The 18,513-nt window shown below is 36.0% G+C and overlaps 2 protein-coding genes across 2 annotated transcripts; both read left to right on the top strand.

Moving 5' to 3' along the window:
- The first annotated feature begins 80 nt into the window (after positions 1 to 80).
- LOC117319904 (nucleolar protein 11-like) lies at positions 81 to 4,825 on the top strand. Its single transcript, XM_033874645.1, has 7 exons — positions 81 to 212; positions 787 to 897; positions 1,501 to 1,557; positions 2,295 to 2,498; positions 3,269 to 3,419; positions 4,222 to 4,381; positions 4,810 to 4,825. The coding sequence occupies exons 1-7, from the start codon at positions 81 to 83 to the stop codon at positions 4,823 to 4,825; spliced, it is 831 nt and encodes a 276-aa protein (XP_033730536.1).
- Positions 3,273 to 16,072, top strand: LOC117338303 (nucleolar protein 11-like). Its single transcript, XM_033899598.1, has 12 exons — positions 3,273 to 3,419; positions 4,222 to 4,381; positions 5,270 to 5,352; positions 6,025 to 6,204; positions 6,728 to 6,796; positions 7,388 to 7,572; positions 7,950 to 8,075; positions 9,786 to 9,884; positions 11,033 to 11,111; positions 13,942 to 14,115; positions 15,010 to 15,117; positions 15,917 to 16,072. The coding sequence occupies exons 4-12, from the start codon at positions 6,070 to 6,072 to the stop codon at positions 16,037 to 16,039; spliced, it is 1,098 nt and encodes a 365-aa protein (XP_033755489.1). The 5' UTR covers positions 3,273 to 3,419; positions 4,222 to 4,381; positions 5,270 to 5,352; positions 6,025 to 6,069; the 3' UTR covers positions 16,040 to 16,072.
- The last annotated feature ends 2,441 nt before the right edge of the window (positions 16,073 to 18,513 follow it).

Genomic DNA, 18,513 nt, shown 5'->3' on the forward strand with positions numbered 1-18,513 from the left:
AAATACAAATAAATGAGCCAAGTATATATTGAATGGGATATTTTATATTTCCCATTTATCATTCACTGCAGTGCTACATCATGGCTGCCTTCGGAGAGCCACTGGAGCTTTGCACGTGTTTCAAAGAAAAAGATTTGCTATCTGTCGATTCAGACGGCCTCACAGGCCATGTTATCATAACATGCAAATCCAACTCTATATTTGTTTTCAAGGTAAATGTTTAAGATGTTGACACGATGCTCTGTTAATTGTCAATCGTCTTAAAACCTCCGACGAAAAAATAAGACATTCATTCGATTACCATTCCACTGATTTTTTTGTCAAAATCAAAATAAAAGTCGGACGGAGATTTAAACCATTGACCCCGAAATATCATAACTGAATAGAGAGTTGTTATACAGGTTGGGAACTCCCCAGAAAGTTTTATATTCAAGTACATGTATATAGAATCACAGGCACATACAAAGTTATTTTTGAGAATGATGTGATATGGTAGGTGTCTTGGTATTGAGAGCCATATATAACATTATGAAATCAACTTTTGCACGTGCCTGTGGTATAGGCCTAAAATAACTCAAGTATAGATACATATTCAGAATTGAAATGGCATGGGAAAATTTGATCAAGTTTAATTTACTTTTATGCCTGGGATGACACATTAAAATTATTTGGAAATGGAATTTACTTTCAATTGCCAAATATCAATATGTTAATTACTGTACAATCAGCTGATATAGTGATAAGGAAAAATAGACTTTTTAGTCTTATCCTTTGTTTTGTTTACAGCTAGACGATCAGAAGGCCATACACAGTTGGTCGGTAAGAAGGGGACTACAGATCACTAGTCCTGCCAGGTGGACCAATGGTGATAGATACATCTCAGTCATTAACCAGCAAGTGAGTACTGTTAGAATAGCCTCAGTTGAATTTTTTCCAGCTTTATAGAAGCATGGTTTTTGTTTTAATATCTTTCTTTTTTAATGATGCATTGGTTAGTTAACAAACAATCTATTCCAAATTAAGACTTTAAAATTCAAATAGATTAAACCTTAGGTTGCTGTTTTGTTTCTGGTAGTTGTGACGGTCAATTTTTATTAGAAGTCATTTTAGTAACAGTCCTATCGTTAAAGTTCTGCTTCTAATTTTCCTGATACGAATGTAACATGAAAGTGAGTAAATTGATAATATGTGCCTCAACTGGAGATCAAACTCATGACCCATAACCTTTGGCCTTTGACTTGCAAATGCCTCTCCCAAAGGTAGAAGACAACTGTAACACTATGATAATACAATTAAATACTGCTACACAAATTCATTTTTATACGCAGATTTGTTATCCGTTTTTATCCTTCTTGGGAAGATGATTTAGATATTTAGATATGTCCTGTTGTACCTGAGAATATTAAGTTGACAGTGTTTTTAATGTTTTAGACATGAGAACATCTGTGGAAACATTTTATCTGTATTATTTACCTGCAATGAAACATCTTTACTTTGCAGAATATTCACAGCTGGAGTAAAGATGACTTAAACTTTGAAAAGTCAACGAAAAAACATGTAAGTTTTGAAGATATTGTAAAGTTGTCGGTTACAAATAGAAATATAAGTGAATCATAAATAAGAATGAACACCTTCATTTGTCAAGGTGGGTTAATTTCTATTCAATAAAATAATGACTACTACTACAATACATACACATAATATAATGATTAGTTAAATCATGTATAAAACTGTTAAAACTATGAAATTATTGTGTTTAGTTTCTTTTGAAGTATCCACTACTTATTTTGATTCTCTGCTTGATTTGAAGTTTTCAGAAAACTCCATTCAGAAATGAGATATATACCCATTTCATCCTCTTTGTTTTTCAAAACATACTTATCTTCATCAGTTTTAATTCTGCTTAATGTTTATTGAGATTTTACAATTTTCACATACATGGTGAAGACCTTGAAGCCAGTTAGAGGCCTGCTTAGCTTTTAACAAGAACTATTACACTCTCTATCAATAGGCTCTATCAATAGGCAAAACGTTATGACACGATAAACACAAACGTTGTTTATAATAGTTTATAACATTTTGATATCTCATATTTCCAAACTGATTAATCTTAAAGATCCAACCATATCCACTAGAATGGTGACATGCTCCACTGTCTTCGTCAACACTGACTTTATAACCGACACACTGTCATACCCAACACATTGACCCTGTCCCGTGCAGTGTCGGTGAAGACAGGTTTCACCGTACATTTATAGGAAATTGTGTGTAATGAATCCTGGTCTTTGTTTCAGGTTAAATTCCCAATACATGAAATTCTGACAACAGAAGGATGGGAGCCGGTGGTAGTATGTAAGGATGGTACAGTGGACTTTGTGGACAGTATAAAGAGCTCGCACAAGGGAAATAACTCTGATGCAAAACAAAGCACTATCTTCTCTTGTGGAATCGCAAGCACAAATGATGCCATCTGTGTAACCTGTTTATCACAGCAAAAGGTAAAATGTCATCACTAGGTTGACTTAAAAAATTTTATTAAATGAATTCAATTTAATTATCATTTCATTGAAAAGTTGCTGGAAGCTGCTATGTTGAAATTTTTAGAGCAGCAAAGTTTCTGAGCTATACAGTGCTATTCCTTGCATGCATATGTTTGTTCATTAAATCCTCATGAAATTTAGTTTAAAAGTTTTTCAATGTTTGTCCATCACTTATTAATGGTGATAAGGTGTTAAAATTTGTATCATTTGAGGCCAAGCATCAAAGCCGTTCTATCCAATTTTAATTGATTAATGACTGAGTATGTGTGTTGTACATCCTGTCAAAGTTGTCTTTGTGGACTTGGCTCAAGGCAGTGAAGCATTTGGCTAGAAAATTGGGGATATCTGGTTTCATACCTAAGGCATACTTATGTATATTTCGAGTTAGATATTATGCATTGGACTAACAGGTTTGTTTTGAAATTAGAAGTGATAATTGTTTCCGTATTCTACAATACTCTAGAAAACACATGTGAACATGTCTATTATGATTTGAGATAAGGGGCTGCGGTGGCCGAGTGGTTAAGGTGTCCCGACACTTTATCACTAGCCCTCCACCTCTGGGTTGCGAGTGCGAAACCTACGTGGGGCAGTTGCCAGTTACTGGCTGTAGGCCGGTGGTTTTTCTCCGGGTACTCTGGCTGTCCTTAAATGAACCTGGCTGTTAATAGGACATCAAACAAAAACAAACCAATGATTTGAGATTTATTTATATTTATTTTTTTCAGAGCTCTGAATTCACAATAACCCACCATTGGTATAAACGTAACACAAAGACATGGACAGTGCTGGTCACTACAGAAACATGTCCAGAGAAGGTCCAGTGTATTTCCTGTCATTGTCAAACAGCTGGATCAACAGTCCGACTCTACTGCCTGTGTGAGTTTCTGAGAATATCATCAAGTTTTGATTCTTATCAGTAGGCGAGCTGAAGGGAAGATTTATTTTGCAAATTTGGTGAATCATTAGTGAAATGGAACCGATTTCCAAATTCAATGATTAAATGTATAATATTTAGAAAGTTCCTCATGGAATGAAGCTGACGCAAATATTTTCATCCAAAATCGACCCAAGTCTGACAACCATTACCGACCAAATCCAAGATGGTGGTGCATTTCGTCTTATTGCATAAGTCGGTTAATCGGGTAAAAAGCCCCCGCAAATAGGCAACCCAATTAAGCGGAATGCACTGTATAATATTCAAAAAGTTCTTCATGGAATGAAACTGATTTCCAAATTCACTGATAAATGACAGTTGTGTTATATTGCAAAAAAAAAAAAAAATTTGGAACTGATCACAAGATTCCATGTGTTGAAACTCACTGATCTCCAAATTCACTGACTTTGATTAGATATATACTTGAAAAAAAAAAATCCTCATGGAATGGAACTGATCTCCAAATTTAATCATATAATGTGAAATATAAAGAAATAAAAAATCTTCGCGGAATGAACAAAATATTAAGATCTATATGACAACATTAATTTGACCTTTACAATTTTCCTATATGAAATGAAATAAGTGTCATTTCCAGATTAGACAAACAGATAGATAGGTGTTTAAAAGAGGAAGAATTACTAAACATTACTGGACCAACAATTCATTATGAAGACGAAAGTCTCTGATTATTGAGATCAACTAGTAGACTGTTACAGTGAATGTATCCTTTAATTTTTTCAGTGTCGAATGGCAGTATGGTCCTGTTTGATCTGTCACACGAGCAGGCTGATCCAGTGAGGCAGACAGTACAGACGATACCAGGGAGTGGGGCGCTCAGCAACCTTCACTCTCCTGGACACACATCATGTGGCTGTGGCCGGGACCACACAGGGACAAAAAGGTTAGTTATAGTCTGTACCATAAAATTATTTCCTTGACCCCTATTTAAGGTCACAGGTGTCAAATTTGTTTTAAATATGCAAACAACCATTGATTTAGTAAAAGACCTTGAAACAAAATATCTGGCTGGTAAGTTACTTGGATAAAGTATGGAAAATTTTGCACAAACTGAAATGTCCTTGACCCTTATTCAAAGTTTTATGAGACAAATGTGTGAAAGCATACAAACTTGCTCTTTTCATTAACTGAATGGCAGAGTATCAGAGTGAATACCAGGTGAGCGTTACCGGCCCATTGGGCCTCTTGTGTACATGTGTGCATTGGTGACATGTTTGTATTGTTGTTACATTGGTAGAAGCATGGGTGATTATAACCTTCTGTCAGAGTAAGAGACTAATAAAATCTAACATGGATCTGTTCCATTGACAGGAATATCTCAACCTGACCAACTCTTACACGAGGGTTGATATATCCCTGTCCACAGACCAGGACCATGTTTGATTTTTTTTCACATACAAAATGTACTTATTAAGTAACAAGTAGTATGTTGTAGAGTGCCATCATCAATCTCCCGTGAAGCGTTTGTCAATTTTGACATTATGAATTTGCAAAGTGGTTATGTTATACACCCTGTGTTAGAGTTATCCCATCATTAACAACCATGGGATCACCCTGTCAAGTAGCAGGGAAAATTTTATCCTTAACAAAAAAAATACCGATTTTGTAGTACAATGTATGTAGTTGAATCCTTGGTAAATGATATGTTGCATATTAACCCTTACACCCCTACTGACCATATTGGACTTAAAGTGATGAATGAATGGCAGAGTCCACTAAAGTTTCTTAGGGTTGAAAGGGTTAATAAGACTTTCTTTCATATATTTTACAGAAGGGATAGGAATATTTGATCTCCAGTTTGGTACTTTGAAAGCATGGCGACCCTACCCTGGAGATGTCCAACCCAATGTTAAGGTAACTTGAAAGATCAAACTTGAATGAAAATGCCTTAACTCTTTCCGTACTCTGTGTTCTTTCCGGATTCCGTACCGGAATTAGTTATTAGGCTCGCCCCCGGAAGTTTAAACAAAATGGCAGACTACATGTGCATTTTTGGTGTTTTGTTTTGTTTCATATAGAAACAGAAAGGTTAGTGTTATCTTTGTACATAATTAAGAAACATTTAGCTAATTAAGATCTAGATCAGATCTATCACTCTGAAACGTCCTCGACTCTGATATCTAAGCTGCAAATGTAGCCAGCCGCCATATTGTTTACATTTGGAACATATTAAAAAAATATCAACGATTACTCTGCTGAAAAAAACACGTAAAACAAACGAAATAAAAACTAATTTATCAAGTGTTTGTTTCAAAAGCTTTGAACACATTTTATATATCATTGCATTTGGTAATTGTATTTTTCGGTTGATGCTGTCAACAAATCAACACTTTAAAAATGTCAACTTAGTCTGTCAACTATAGTCGACAGCGGGGAGGACGGAGCTTGAAATCATGTCGACTATAGTCGACAGCGGGGAAGAGGGAGCACATTTTTATGTCGACTATAGTCGACAACGATACTGAAAGAGTTAAGATGCTGTTAATGTTTTCTTGGTCAATGTAGCCATCTTGTTATTTATTACAGATATACAGTCACCATGGTAACCTGTTGGTAGCCCAAGGAAACACTATGTACATGATACCATACACGTGTCAGAAGTCGTCAGTGTCCAGTATCCTTGGTCAGCATCAGCAACTGACCTCCGGAGAAAGCAGACACACGCTGCCGAAATGTATGAAATGGCCGATTGAGTCGGATAATTCTGTAAGTATTGTGAATATTTGTGAAAAAGTTAGAAAATAATCAAGAAATAAAAAATTAAGTAAGAATTTTAGCTAAATTTTAAATATGTTATATTTGAATTTTGGTTTTTATCTTGATCGAGTGATCAAGGTGGGGCCCAATAGGGGAAATTGAGGCAATTCCTTTAAATCACTACTAGTCGTAAAGTTATGAATGGATTTGAACTGAATTTGGTCAGAAACATCTTTGGGGAAAGGGGAACAGATTTTGCATAAACGGTAACGCTGACCTCCAGGGGCCAGAGGGGCGGGGCCCAGTAGGGGAAATAAAATAATGCCTTTAAATCGCTACTAGTCATAAAGCTATGAATGGATTTAAACCAAATTTAGTTTATTTATAAGGAACTAATTAACTAAGATGTGGCATTTCCTTTCTGGATTAAAAAAAAAATTTGTTCAGAAAGCAGTATTTTTAGATTGATGAGAGCCAATCAATTATTGTATTGTATTTGACTGAGTGATCAAGAATAGCCTTTTTTCACTAGATTAAAGTACAAGTGTCCAATCAGCAGAAGACAGAGGAACTTGCTTCTCTACTGTGTGACCAAGATAAGGTGAGTCATAAAGTAAGACAAACCCATGATGATGTGTTGGTAGAATGGGTACAATTCAGGATTATTGATGTCATAAAAAAATGGCAACAATGTTGAGTCCACTGTCAATTTCACAAAACAAAGGGTGGAAAAATACAAAGGAAAAACACCAATGCTATGAAAATTCTTCAGCATCATAATGTTACATAATCTTCAAAATTTAGAGTCCTGGGCCAGTTGTTCAAAAGGTGATTTGGCTAATCACATTTTAACAACATTTTTCAAATGCTGATATAATAATTTCTGGTAGAGCCTACTTGACAAGACTTTATGAAATTCTGTAATTCTTAATTCTCTTCCAACTGGCACCAATTAAAAGATGATATACTCACAGGTTTTGCAACAAATGAGAAATGAAATTTGCACTAATCAAGTGATTAAGCTAATCCCCTTTTGAACAACTGGGCCCTGCACTTGATTTACTCCTTCTAACTATTGGAATGAGACTTTATGCACCGTTGTTTGTATACTGTTAAAATCACAGGAGGACTGTTCTATTTGACGTCATTACAATGCAGTAAGGTGTTAACTAGTTTTACTATTTCTCTTTAGACCAAAACCTACAAAAAGTTTAAGGCTACCTTCTGGGAGCTGATAGAATGTGTGAAGGAGTTTAGGAGCATGTGGTATATGAGTCAGCTGTTTACCGACGTCCTGACGCGGTGTGTGACCGAGACAAACTTCTGGCCAATCAAAGAGATCACGGAACTTATGCAGGTCTATAGCATGCCTGTAAGGTGGGTAGAACCGGTGTTTGCTGTAAGGTCGGGAAATTTTTTCTGATGCACAACTAGATATATGTGGGCTCTGCTTTAGAGCATTGCCCGTTTGTCTTGTTTCTGCTTTAAAATGAAAAAAATTCATTTGGATTTTCCTTCAAACTTTTCCTGCATACTTACTATATATATCGTCTATTATATATCGTTAACATGTTTCTACTACTGAGCAGCCATTTAGCAAAACATCAATAAAAAAGGTAACTGTTCTTCTGCAACTAAAAAAAAAATATAGAACAGTAGCAAAATAAATTAGCAGAAAGGTGAATTAGTGATTGAGAATTTGTGTATGATTTCATTTAGTGATTGAGTGATTTCATGCCGTGTTGTATTTTCAGTTTGATGTCAAAGGTAGTGGACGCTTTAATTCAACACGACGAGGTCAGTCTCTTACACACATTCCTACAGAGTGTGTCCGAGGTTCCCGAGGCATGTCTGTGTAAGGCCCTTCAGTACTACATCACGTAAGTCTCTACAGTTCACATACTGGGTTAATCACCCCATGAACAGACTGCGTCTTTTTGAGGCGGGTCTCCTTGTAGTAGTTTGTGGCTACCTCACTGAACAAAATTAATACCAAAAAGTTGTATTAATAACTCTGTTTCTCATTCAAGTTGTTAAATCCTGGGTATGAAACTCAAAACATGACAAAAAATATAAAGATACAAAACATATGAATATGTCAAACTGCCTGCTGTGGAATACAAAAAATTCCATTCCAAAGCATTAATCTCCCATCTCCTGACCCCAAATTCACCTGACCTTGACCTTTAACCCCATTGGTGACTTGACCTTTGACCCTTGCTGTGACCTCCACCTTACCCCAGTCAGGTTTGTAAGGTGACCTGATTGTCTTAATATGGAGGGACACGGAGGTTTGCCTGGACGACTGAAGGGAGACAACTCTATTGTGTCTGCTGCTCTGTCCATGCTATACAAACCTATCGCTTCCTTTAATGCAAATATTTTTTTATTAGGCATTATCTTAATAACTGGGACTCATGTGTTGAATGATGTTGGTAAAACATTTCTGTCCAATTCCTTAGTTATTTTCATGATATTTTGCAAATATCTTAACATATTATATAAAGTAGATAACAAATTTTTCATGAATGTATCTCAGAGAATACTGACTTAAAAATACCGATATGGTATAAGTAGCTACAGATCAAGTTAAAGTTTCTTGGATTTTGGGTCAACGTCAAGGTCACTGTTACTATTTTAAGCAGGGGCCAGTAAAAGACATGTATTTTCTTTAGTAATACCAAAGCATGCTTATATATATATGTGCTGCTAGAATCTGCAAACATATACGGTCATTGTTGTAACATGCTTTAAAAATGAGATATGAATCACATACAGTTGGTAAGAATTCCATGTTGGCAAACTTAAGAGTAAATGTGTAAACATTTAGTCATATTGACACAACGGAAATATACCTGTTAATGTTTTCTATGAATTCCTGTTTTCACATTATCAAAAAATAGGAGACCGGCAACTCTTGCCTCTGCCTGACTTTGATATCCTATATTGTTAAATTTAATGCTGTGACCTTTTCGCCCTCTCATTTCCTCACCTTATTTTTGACCTTTAACCCCAGTTTTGACCTCCACCTTTCCCCAATCAAGTTTGTATTTTGACCTGAGTGTCTAAAAATAAAAGGATGCTGACGATTGTTGGACACTCTAAGGAAGACAAATCTGTTAGTCCAATGTCATCGTCAAGGTCACAGGGGTCAAATATGTTAAGATATTCTGGAATTAAGGGCTGCAGAATTAATTAAATTAACTAAACTTAGCATACTCTTATGTTTAAATCAGGTGGTTATTAGGTTAGCATCTGCATGAATGAAGTAGATTAACTTCATAGTTGCATTAGAAGCAGGTGGGCGATACAGGCCCGATGGGCCTCTTGTTTTCAAAGATATATTCTGTTCCACAAAATAAGGGGCACAGCTCTAGATGAAGTTATTGAGCATTTCTTATGCATATTTTTTTAGTGTAGTGATAAGTAAAAATGAATTGATGTAGTAATTGTGTTATCGAGGAATAGTCAATTTGTGTTGTAAAGAGGGTTTGAATAAGAAATATTTCCATATTCATTCAAATATTCTTTCAGAGTTTTGTATTTGAGTATATGATTATGTTGTGATGTATGATTTATTTGTTACACAGGGCAGAAAATGAGGTATTGACCAAAGCAGCAAAGAACTTACAAATAGACATCTCATCAAACGAGAGGAAGCCATTTGGAGTTCACAAGTCTTATTTTGTGTATCCTTTCTTCGTCAATATTCCTAATGAGGCATCTGTCATCAACTTTCCCTACAAATATCTTCTTCTACAGAACCATAAAGCATAAAGTCATGACATATTGCCTAATAATATGATGAGTAATGAGGATTATTATTTTTGTGTAGTAACTTAAAATGTGTTGCGTGATCAGTTTTTCTTCATGGTTATATTTGTGTCCTCTGCTTAATAGAGTTATGTCCCTTTATGGAGTGTGTGCAATTATCCCTTGCTATACAGAGTTGTGTCCCATTTGTCCAGTTTTGATACCAATGTTTTTCCTGTCATCCTGTGATAAATAGAGTTATGTCCCCTTGTTTAGTTTTGCTACCTAGGCCATTTTCGTTTTCATGGTCCAAACGATGGAACCAGTTGGATCCGTATTGTTCGTTTATAAAATAAAGATTGACCTGGTGATTTTATATTGTTTTCAGACGAGGTTTGACAAAGATTTCCAAGGCCTCTATTAATATTTGCAGGTCTGTCAAGATATATGTTTAAAATATTACATTTTATAAAAACTGACCAATCGGTTTGTCTGCTTAAACGAACAGGCCCCAATGTTTTTTAAGTCATCCTCTGCTATATAGAGTTATTTCCCCTGGTTCAGTTCGGATACTAGAGCTTGTCTAGACTTAAGGGAATATAGATAATTTAAATTCCCAGTCTAATTAAATTATGAATATAAATTAGAGGTCTAGGAGCGATATTATGTGACGTACAATTTCAAAATGACATGCTTATGCATACATAAAAAGTGAATGCATAGTGTGATTGCTGCCGCAGGTGAGCTTTCGCAATCATTGATTGCACTTGTTAGGTGCTGTGAAACAGCACCCTTAAGCAGTCATCGCCAAATTTTACTAGAACAAATTCTTTCGAAACAGGAGGAATCAAAATGTCCCTTATTTCGATGATAAATCCCGATGAGGCTGGAAATAATTCTTCCCAAAAAATGCTAACAACACACTTGACAATCTTGTTTATCTTGTCTGTATCACTGTATTGTGATGTACAAATGTATGTAACATCTCTGGAAATAAAAGAAGTACGTTTTAAAAAATTACCTATCATTCTCATCATGATAACACTACAACGTATACACAAATGTTATCCTTGACCGTCGTCAGAAACTCAGTGTTGAGGGAAGGTTTCAACGACATATTCCTGGTGGATTGCTTGAAGTCTCTCAATTTCAAAAATGTTCTGGTAAGTGTTGAAATATGGAAGCTGTCTACTATATTCCAGGTTTTCTTTTGGCTAGTTTCCTTGATCAATATTCAGCCGAGTTTCAAGCCAAATCTGTTAACATTTACTGTTGACCAAATGATTTTAGAAATCTAGTTTCATTAATAGCATGCATACTGTCTCTGATGTAATGAAGATGTTTTCAGAATTTTTTAGTCAGCAAAAAGATATACAAATTTTCTCAAAAATTTAATGTCTATTCGCCCTGGTCTTCGGAGTGAAGAGAATTCAATTTGTTTTTTTTTTTTTTTTTTTTTTTTAATTCTACATATTATTTTATTATTTCCCTTCTTGGGGCAAAAAGAAAGCCAGTAAGGGAAATAAAGCTCATTCTAAATTTTTTATTATTTTTTTTTTCAATTTTGTTTAAAAGAAAAGCCTAGACCCCTTTTTTAGGTCATCTGACCCGAAGGGTCAGGATGACCTATAGTCATCATGCTTCGTCCGTCGTCGTGCGCCGTGCGCCGTGCGCCGTCTGCCGTCCGCCGTCCGCTGTGCGCCGTGCGTAAACTTTTCACATCTTAAACTTCTTCTCATGTTCCACCAGTGCTATTGAGCTGAAACTTGCCAGAAATGATCCTGAGATGGTCCTGACCAAGTGTTGTTATTTTTTGGGTCGGTCCGAAATCCAAGATCGCCACCATAGCCGCCATCTTGAAAAACACATTTTAAACTTCTTCTCAAGTTCCACCAGTGCTATTAAGCTGAAACTTGTCTGAAATGATCCTGAGATGGTCCTGACCAAGTGTTGTTATTTTTCGGGTCGGTCCGAAATCCAAGATGGCCGCCGTGGCCGCCATCTTGAAAAACACATTTTAAACTTCTTCTCAAGTTCCACTAGTGCTATTGAGCTGAAACTTGCCTGAAATGATCCTGATATGATCCCGACCAAATGTTGTTATTTTTCGGGTCGGTCCGAAATCCAAGATGGCCGCCATAGCCGCCATTTTGAAAAACACATTTTAAGCTTCTTCTCAAGTTCCACCAGTGCTGTTGGGCTGAAACTTGCCAGAAATGATCCTGAGATGATCCCCACCAAGTGTTGTTATTTTTCGGGCCGATTCGAAATCCAAGATGGCCGCCATAGCCGCCATCTTGAAAAACACATTTTAAACTTCTTCTCAAGTTCCACCAGTGCTGTTGGGCTGAAACTTGCCTGAAATGATCCTGATATGATCCTGACCAAGTGTTGTTATTTTTCGGGCCGGTCCGAAACCCAAGATGGCTGCCGTGGCCGCCATCTTGAAATACACATTTTAAACTTCTCAAGTTCCACCAGTGCTGTTGGGCTGAAACTTGCCTGAAATGATCCTGAGATGATCCCCACCAAGTGGTGTTATTTTTCGGGCCGATTCGAAATCCAAGATGGCCGCCATAACCGCCATCTTGAAAAACACATTTTTAAACTTCTCAAGTTCCACCAGTGCTGTTGGGCACAAACTTGCCAGAAATGATCCTGAGATGATCCCCACCAAGTGGTGTTATTTTTCGGGCCGATTCGAAATCCAAGATGGCCGCCATAACCGCCATCTTGAAAAACACATTTTAAACTTCTTCTTAAGTTCCACCAGTGCTGTTGGGCTGAAACTTGCCTGACATGTTCCTGAGAGGATCCTGACCAAGTGTTGTTATTTTTTGATTGGTCTGAAATCCAAGATGGCCGCCATCTTGAAAAACACATTTTAAACTTCTTCTCCAGTTCCATTGGTGCCATTGAGCTGGAAATGGGTGAGGATGTTAAGGAAGGAGGGCCAACAAAATGTTGTTATTTTTCGGCCTAGTAAAATCATTGACTTGGCAGCCATGGCGGCCATTTTGTTACATGATTGTGCAATCATGGTTTTCCTGAACAATGCCTATTCAAACTTCTTCTCAAATTCCACCAGTGGGATTCAGCTCTAACTTACCAGAAATTATCCTTAGATTGTCCAGACCAAGTGTTGTTATTTATTTTTTTATTTTTAATACTAAAAACCGGTTGTTATAAGAGTGCTGCTCATGAACGTGTCAAGTGCTACGGGGTCTACTGAGAACTGATCAGCTTCATGCAGGATACTCCCGATATACCTTTACATCAAAAGTGCGTGTCAAGTGCTACGGGATTAATTAAACAATTATCAGATGCAATAGGCATGAGGCTAAGTTGTGCCTCCCTTACCCCGGAGGGGTCATCAGTTAACCTTATCTGACATATACAGACGGCCACCGAGACCGGTGCCCTGACAGCTATAAAATTTATATCCCCCTGCACCGACTAATGGCAAGACCATCTATAATTGAGAGATAACTGAACAGCCATTAAATTAACCTTTGATATCCGGGTCATTATTTCACTCTTTACACTCGCCCTTTACTCAAATCTATTGATCGAAAATCCAAAATAAATTTGTTTAATTATATATTATTAATTAAACTGTATTATTTTAGTATACTTTTCTTCTTTATAACAAAAAACAAACAATGACTTTGGATTTAAATGACCGCAGTCTCATTTAATATAAAACGTATACAACCTCAGAATATGGCGAGCAGGCTTATCAATTTATGAATTTAGTATGACAATGGCCGCAGTCAGAAATCCAAGATGGCCACCATGGCCAACAGTGCCACTATATACTTGCTACAGAGAATACATACTACAATAATATAAGGGATTTAATTTAGAGTCAGATGACCGTTAAGGCCCCTGGGCCTCTTGTTACCTTGTCTAAATATGGAGCTACCCCGGTATTTGTTTTAAACATCAGTAGAATTTGAAGAGTTTTAACAAAAAATTGTGTGACCTTGTTAGGTTCTGCTGGAGCATCTTCATCAAATGTTGGGAGATAAACTGGAAGAGATAGGCAGTGAAGAGGATGAGACAGAAAACGGAGACGAAGAAATGGAAAAAGAAGATGAGATGGAAAAGGAAGAGGACCAACAGGACAGAAAAATCCCGACATTACAACAGCCCACTGTAGGACAGGTAACAGAGCTGTGTACTGAAAGTTTCTTAAAAAGATACATTCATAAACAAATACTTAAAACTTGTGTGGTCAATTTCCTAAACAATACCTACAGACTTTTTTGTCATAAAAGTTTTTTATATCATTTAATATAGATTTTTGTCAAAATTAAAAAAAAAAAAAAAAAAAAAATTTGGGAACGCATTTGAAAATAAAACCCTTTAGTTCTGCAACTGAACATACATTTAATACCATATTTACCCACAAATAAGCCCCCTTTTCATTTTTGCAGAATCAATGATTTTAAATCAAAAGTAGTTCACAAATTTTGATAAGCCCTCCCGAAACTTAAATAATAAACTTAAAACACTAGGGGAGGAGCTAATTTGAGGATAATTATGGTATGTACGATAATGACATCAATTAAAAGGTGATGAGTTGGAAGTGGTTCAACTGTTCATGATTGTGTCTGTAAATAGAAAACAATTGCCAAATTGCAACTGACAATTTTTCAAGCATGTATCAACCAAGATGGCTGCCAAACCCTCTGATAAGCAAAAAAACTGATGGTCAAATGTACATGAATATAAAACTTAACCAACTACATTAGGTATGTGGGTAATTGTACAACAACATCTGCTGCACTTTCTGTTAGCATGGTTTCTGACTGTGAAGGTTGTAAGTGAGACTAACATAAGCCTCCATTACAATATGAAAGTGTTATACAATGTCATGTACATGTATTTGAAATGTGATTTTAAATTTTGAATTGAAATATTCAAATTTCCGACTGGTTATTTTACTTCTCCTGTATTTCTGCAAAAAAAAATTTGTCAGAAAAAACGGCATTAAACAGCAGCAAGTGACATTCTATTTAGGTGTAAAATCAGTCTTGTATGTCTTCACTCCGATAGATTGCTGACTGGATTTGTGTGACACTCGATGCTCACATCACACAGCTAATTATCTCCCCTGATGCGCGATTGCTCCTCATCAATCTGCATACCTGCGTGGCCTCACAGGTAAGTGACATCATGATTCAGAAAGATTTCAGATTTCTTTTTCTTTATTTTTTTTTTTTTTTTATTTATTTATTTATTTATTTTTTTTTTTTGCGATATTGACAAATAATATTATCCACACATTTGCTCAAAATAAAGCACTGCCAGAAGTTTTCCAATTAATGGTACAAGCTACTCCAACACTTAATAAGCTAGTGTTGTGTGTTATGTGGAAATAATAATTAATATACTGATACATATATCTTTTTTTTTATAACAAACAATATTAATGATTCTTTTCTACACTTTCCATCAATTTTAAAACTTCTGTTTTACTTGAAATCCTTCTTTAATTAGTCATTAAAATCGTCATGTGTCGTTTAGAATTTAACGATTGTTAAAATATTGCCAATTTTAAGATGCTAAATTGTGGACAGCATATGCACTGCTTGTCACCAAAATGCATGTACATTGTATCTACATGTAATTAACAACAACAAATGAAAAAAAAATTAAGGACAACATCCTGAAAGTAATTGATTAATTGAGCACATTTCTTTGATTAAAATGCAATCGATTATTTATTTACTTTAGATTTTAAAAGATGGAAAGATAGTCTCAAGCTTTTAGAGGGTGGGATAAGCTAAAAGTATGAAACCTACTGTATTTTATGATATATAAAACAGCATATTCTTGTTTTCATTTGATCATAAATACGCTATGTTTGAGATGAAGCATCTTAAATGCAAAAGAACTTGTAGAAATAAAAATTTGTCCATTAACATTTGTCCATATATTGTGTGTTTATCTGTCCAAACAGGTACAGTTTTACGACGAGCTGTCGAGTCTAGAGGCACTTCTGGATCAACTCAAAGCCAAATGTTCTGTAACATCTAAGAAGGCAGTTGGACAGTACTGTGTAGAAGTTCTCCATATTCATTGATCGTTCTCCACAAATAAAACATTATTTACTGTGTTTGTTGTGTTATGACGTTATGACTATATTGGTATACTGTTAAATTATTTTGTAGGGGTTTCAAAATCACCTTTTTTGTTGGATAATAATGTATTGCATCAATTCACAGCAATCGTTTTAAAGAATTTTTAAAACTAAAATCAGTGGCATACATACTTGAAAACTGAACAAATCCACATTTATACTGAAAAACAACTATAAAATCATAAATGAACATAGGTACATTCATAGTGAAAACTTGTCCAAAACATGTCCACATTCATAAGTGAAAACTCGTCCCAGATGTGTCCACATTTATAGTAAAAACTCGTCCCAAACATGTCCACATTCATAGTGAAAACTCGTCCCAAATATGTCCACATTCATAGTAAAAACTCGTCCCAAACTCGTCCCAAACATGTCCACATTCATAATGAAAACTCGTCCCAAATGTGTCCACATTCATAGTGAAAACTCGTCCCAAATATGTCCACATTCATAGTAAAAACTCGTCCAAAACATGTCCATATTCATAGTGAAAATTCGTCCCAAACATGTTTACATTTATACGTGAAAACTAGTCCCAAACATGTCCACATTCATAGTGAAAACTCGTCCCAAATGTGTCAACATTCATATTAAAAACTCGTCCCAAATATATCCACATTCATAATGAAAACTCGTCCCAAACATGTCCACATCCAGTGAAAATTCGTCCCAAACATGTCAACAAGTGAAATCTCGCCCCAAACGTGTTCACATTAATAAGTGAAATCTCGCCCCAAACGTATTCACAAAAATAATTGAAATCTCGCCCCAAACGTGTTCACATTAATAAGTGAAATCTCGCCCCAAACGTGTCCTCATTAATAAGTGAAAACTCGTCCCAAACGTGTCCTCATTAATAAGTGAAATCTCGCCCCAAACGTGTTCACATTAATAAGTGAAATCTCGCCCCAAACGTGTTCACATTAATAAGTGAAAACTCATCCCAAACATGTCCACATCCATAGTGAAAACTCGTCCCAAACATGTCCTCATTAATAAGTGAAATCTCGCCCCAAACGTGTTCACATTAATAAGTGAAAACTCGTCCCAAACATGTCCACATACATCGTGAAAACTCGTCCCAAACATGTCCACATCCATAGTGAAAACTCGTCCCAAACATGTCCACATTCATAAGTGGGCGTTGGGATGAGTAAAATTCATTTTCCTGTGGGTCGGCTGCATCTTTGTGCATAATAACCAATCCAATGGGAAATAAATTATGACCGATGCCAGTCTATCATATTTTAGAATCCATATAAACACTATACCAGTAATTTGTAATACTTAACTTTTATTTGTATTTTATCAAATATCGTATTTAACAGACAAACAACAATGCCTCTCCCTTAAGCTTATGCATAGCAACTGGGAGTGATCTAGCTGCGATGACATTTCAACAAATATGGTACCAGATTATATGCCGAGTGTTGCTACATTTCTGTCGATAATTGGAACAAAAGAGACATTTTAACGCGGTAATCAGAAACCAACGGTTAAGAATGTTTTCCCTACCAACAGACACGATGGCTGATTTCTAAAGCACCCATGGGATTAGCATTGATGGTCGACAGCCGTCGTCATGGAGAGCGCTTCTAAGGACACGCTTCGCCACGCTCTCATTGAAGGTCTAGGTGTTGGATAATTAATGACCCAGGCGCTGAAATACACCGGGATGTTCTGTTTTGGATACGTTTGACGGATTTTAGGTGTGACCAACCGTGGAAAAATAGCAAGTTTATCTGTTTGAATTACTGCTTATAGAAAATGTACATATTTTTAGATGCTAATGTTAATTGCTGAAAGTGGACTCAAGTGTGTCACAAAAATCATAAAATCACACAAAGATATAGATGATAACAACATTCTTAAAATCGCCTACAAAACTCAAAGATTCCAACAGTTTATAAAGTTGTAAAAGCGTTCAGTATAAAACAGCTTGCTTGTTTTATTTCAATCGATCATAGTTACTCTTTAGGTGAAGCACACGTATGTTAAAACGTCACACATTTGTTTTCACGTATTTCTATATCATTTTCATGAGGAATTGATGCAACAGATGTTTCACCTAGCAGCCAGGGTTCGATTCCCCGATCGGACGTGAAAGTATGGGGTTACCTGCCCGAGCACGTGGTTTTTTTCTAGGTACCCCGGTTTCCTTTCACAAAAAGACCCCTCGCGTTCTTCCAACAAGCGTGATTAATTTAAGTTGCCATAAATGTTTCTCAATTGTTGTAAACCAAATAAAGATTAATGAATTACATCAATAATTACACAGGCAGTGGACGTTTCGTCAACATGGCGTTTGGAAAGCGACCCCTGGTGACCATTTGCATGTCTGCTCTTATGTAGACTTTAATATATGAACTTACAATCATATGATCTGTAGATATTTTTTTAAGTCGACGTTAAAG

Source organism: Pecten maximus, chromosome 1, assembly GCF_902652985.1.
Source record: "Pecten maximus chromosome 1, xPecMax1.1, whole genome shotgun sequence".
Classification (NCBI taxonomy): domain Eukaryota; kingdom Metazoa; phylum Mollusca; class Bivalvia; order Pectinida; family Pectinidae; genus Pecten; species Pecten maximus.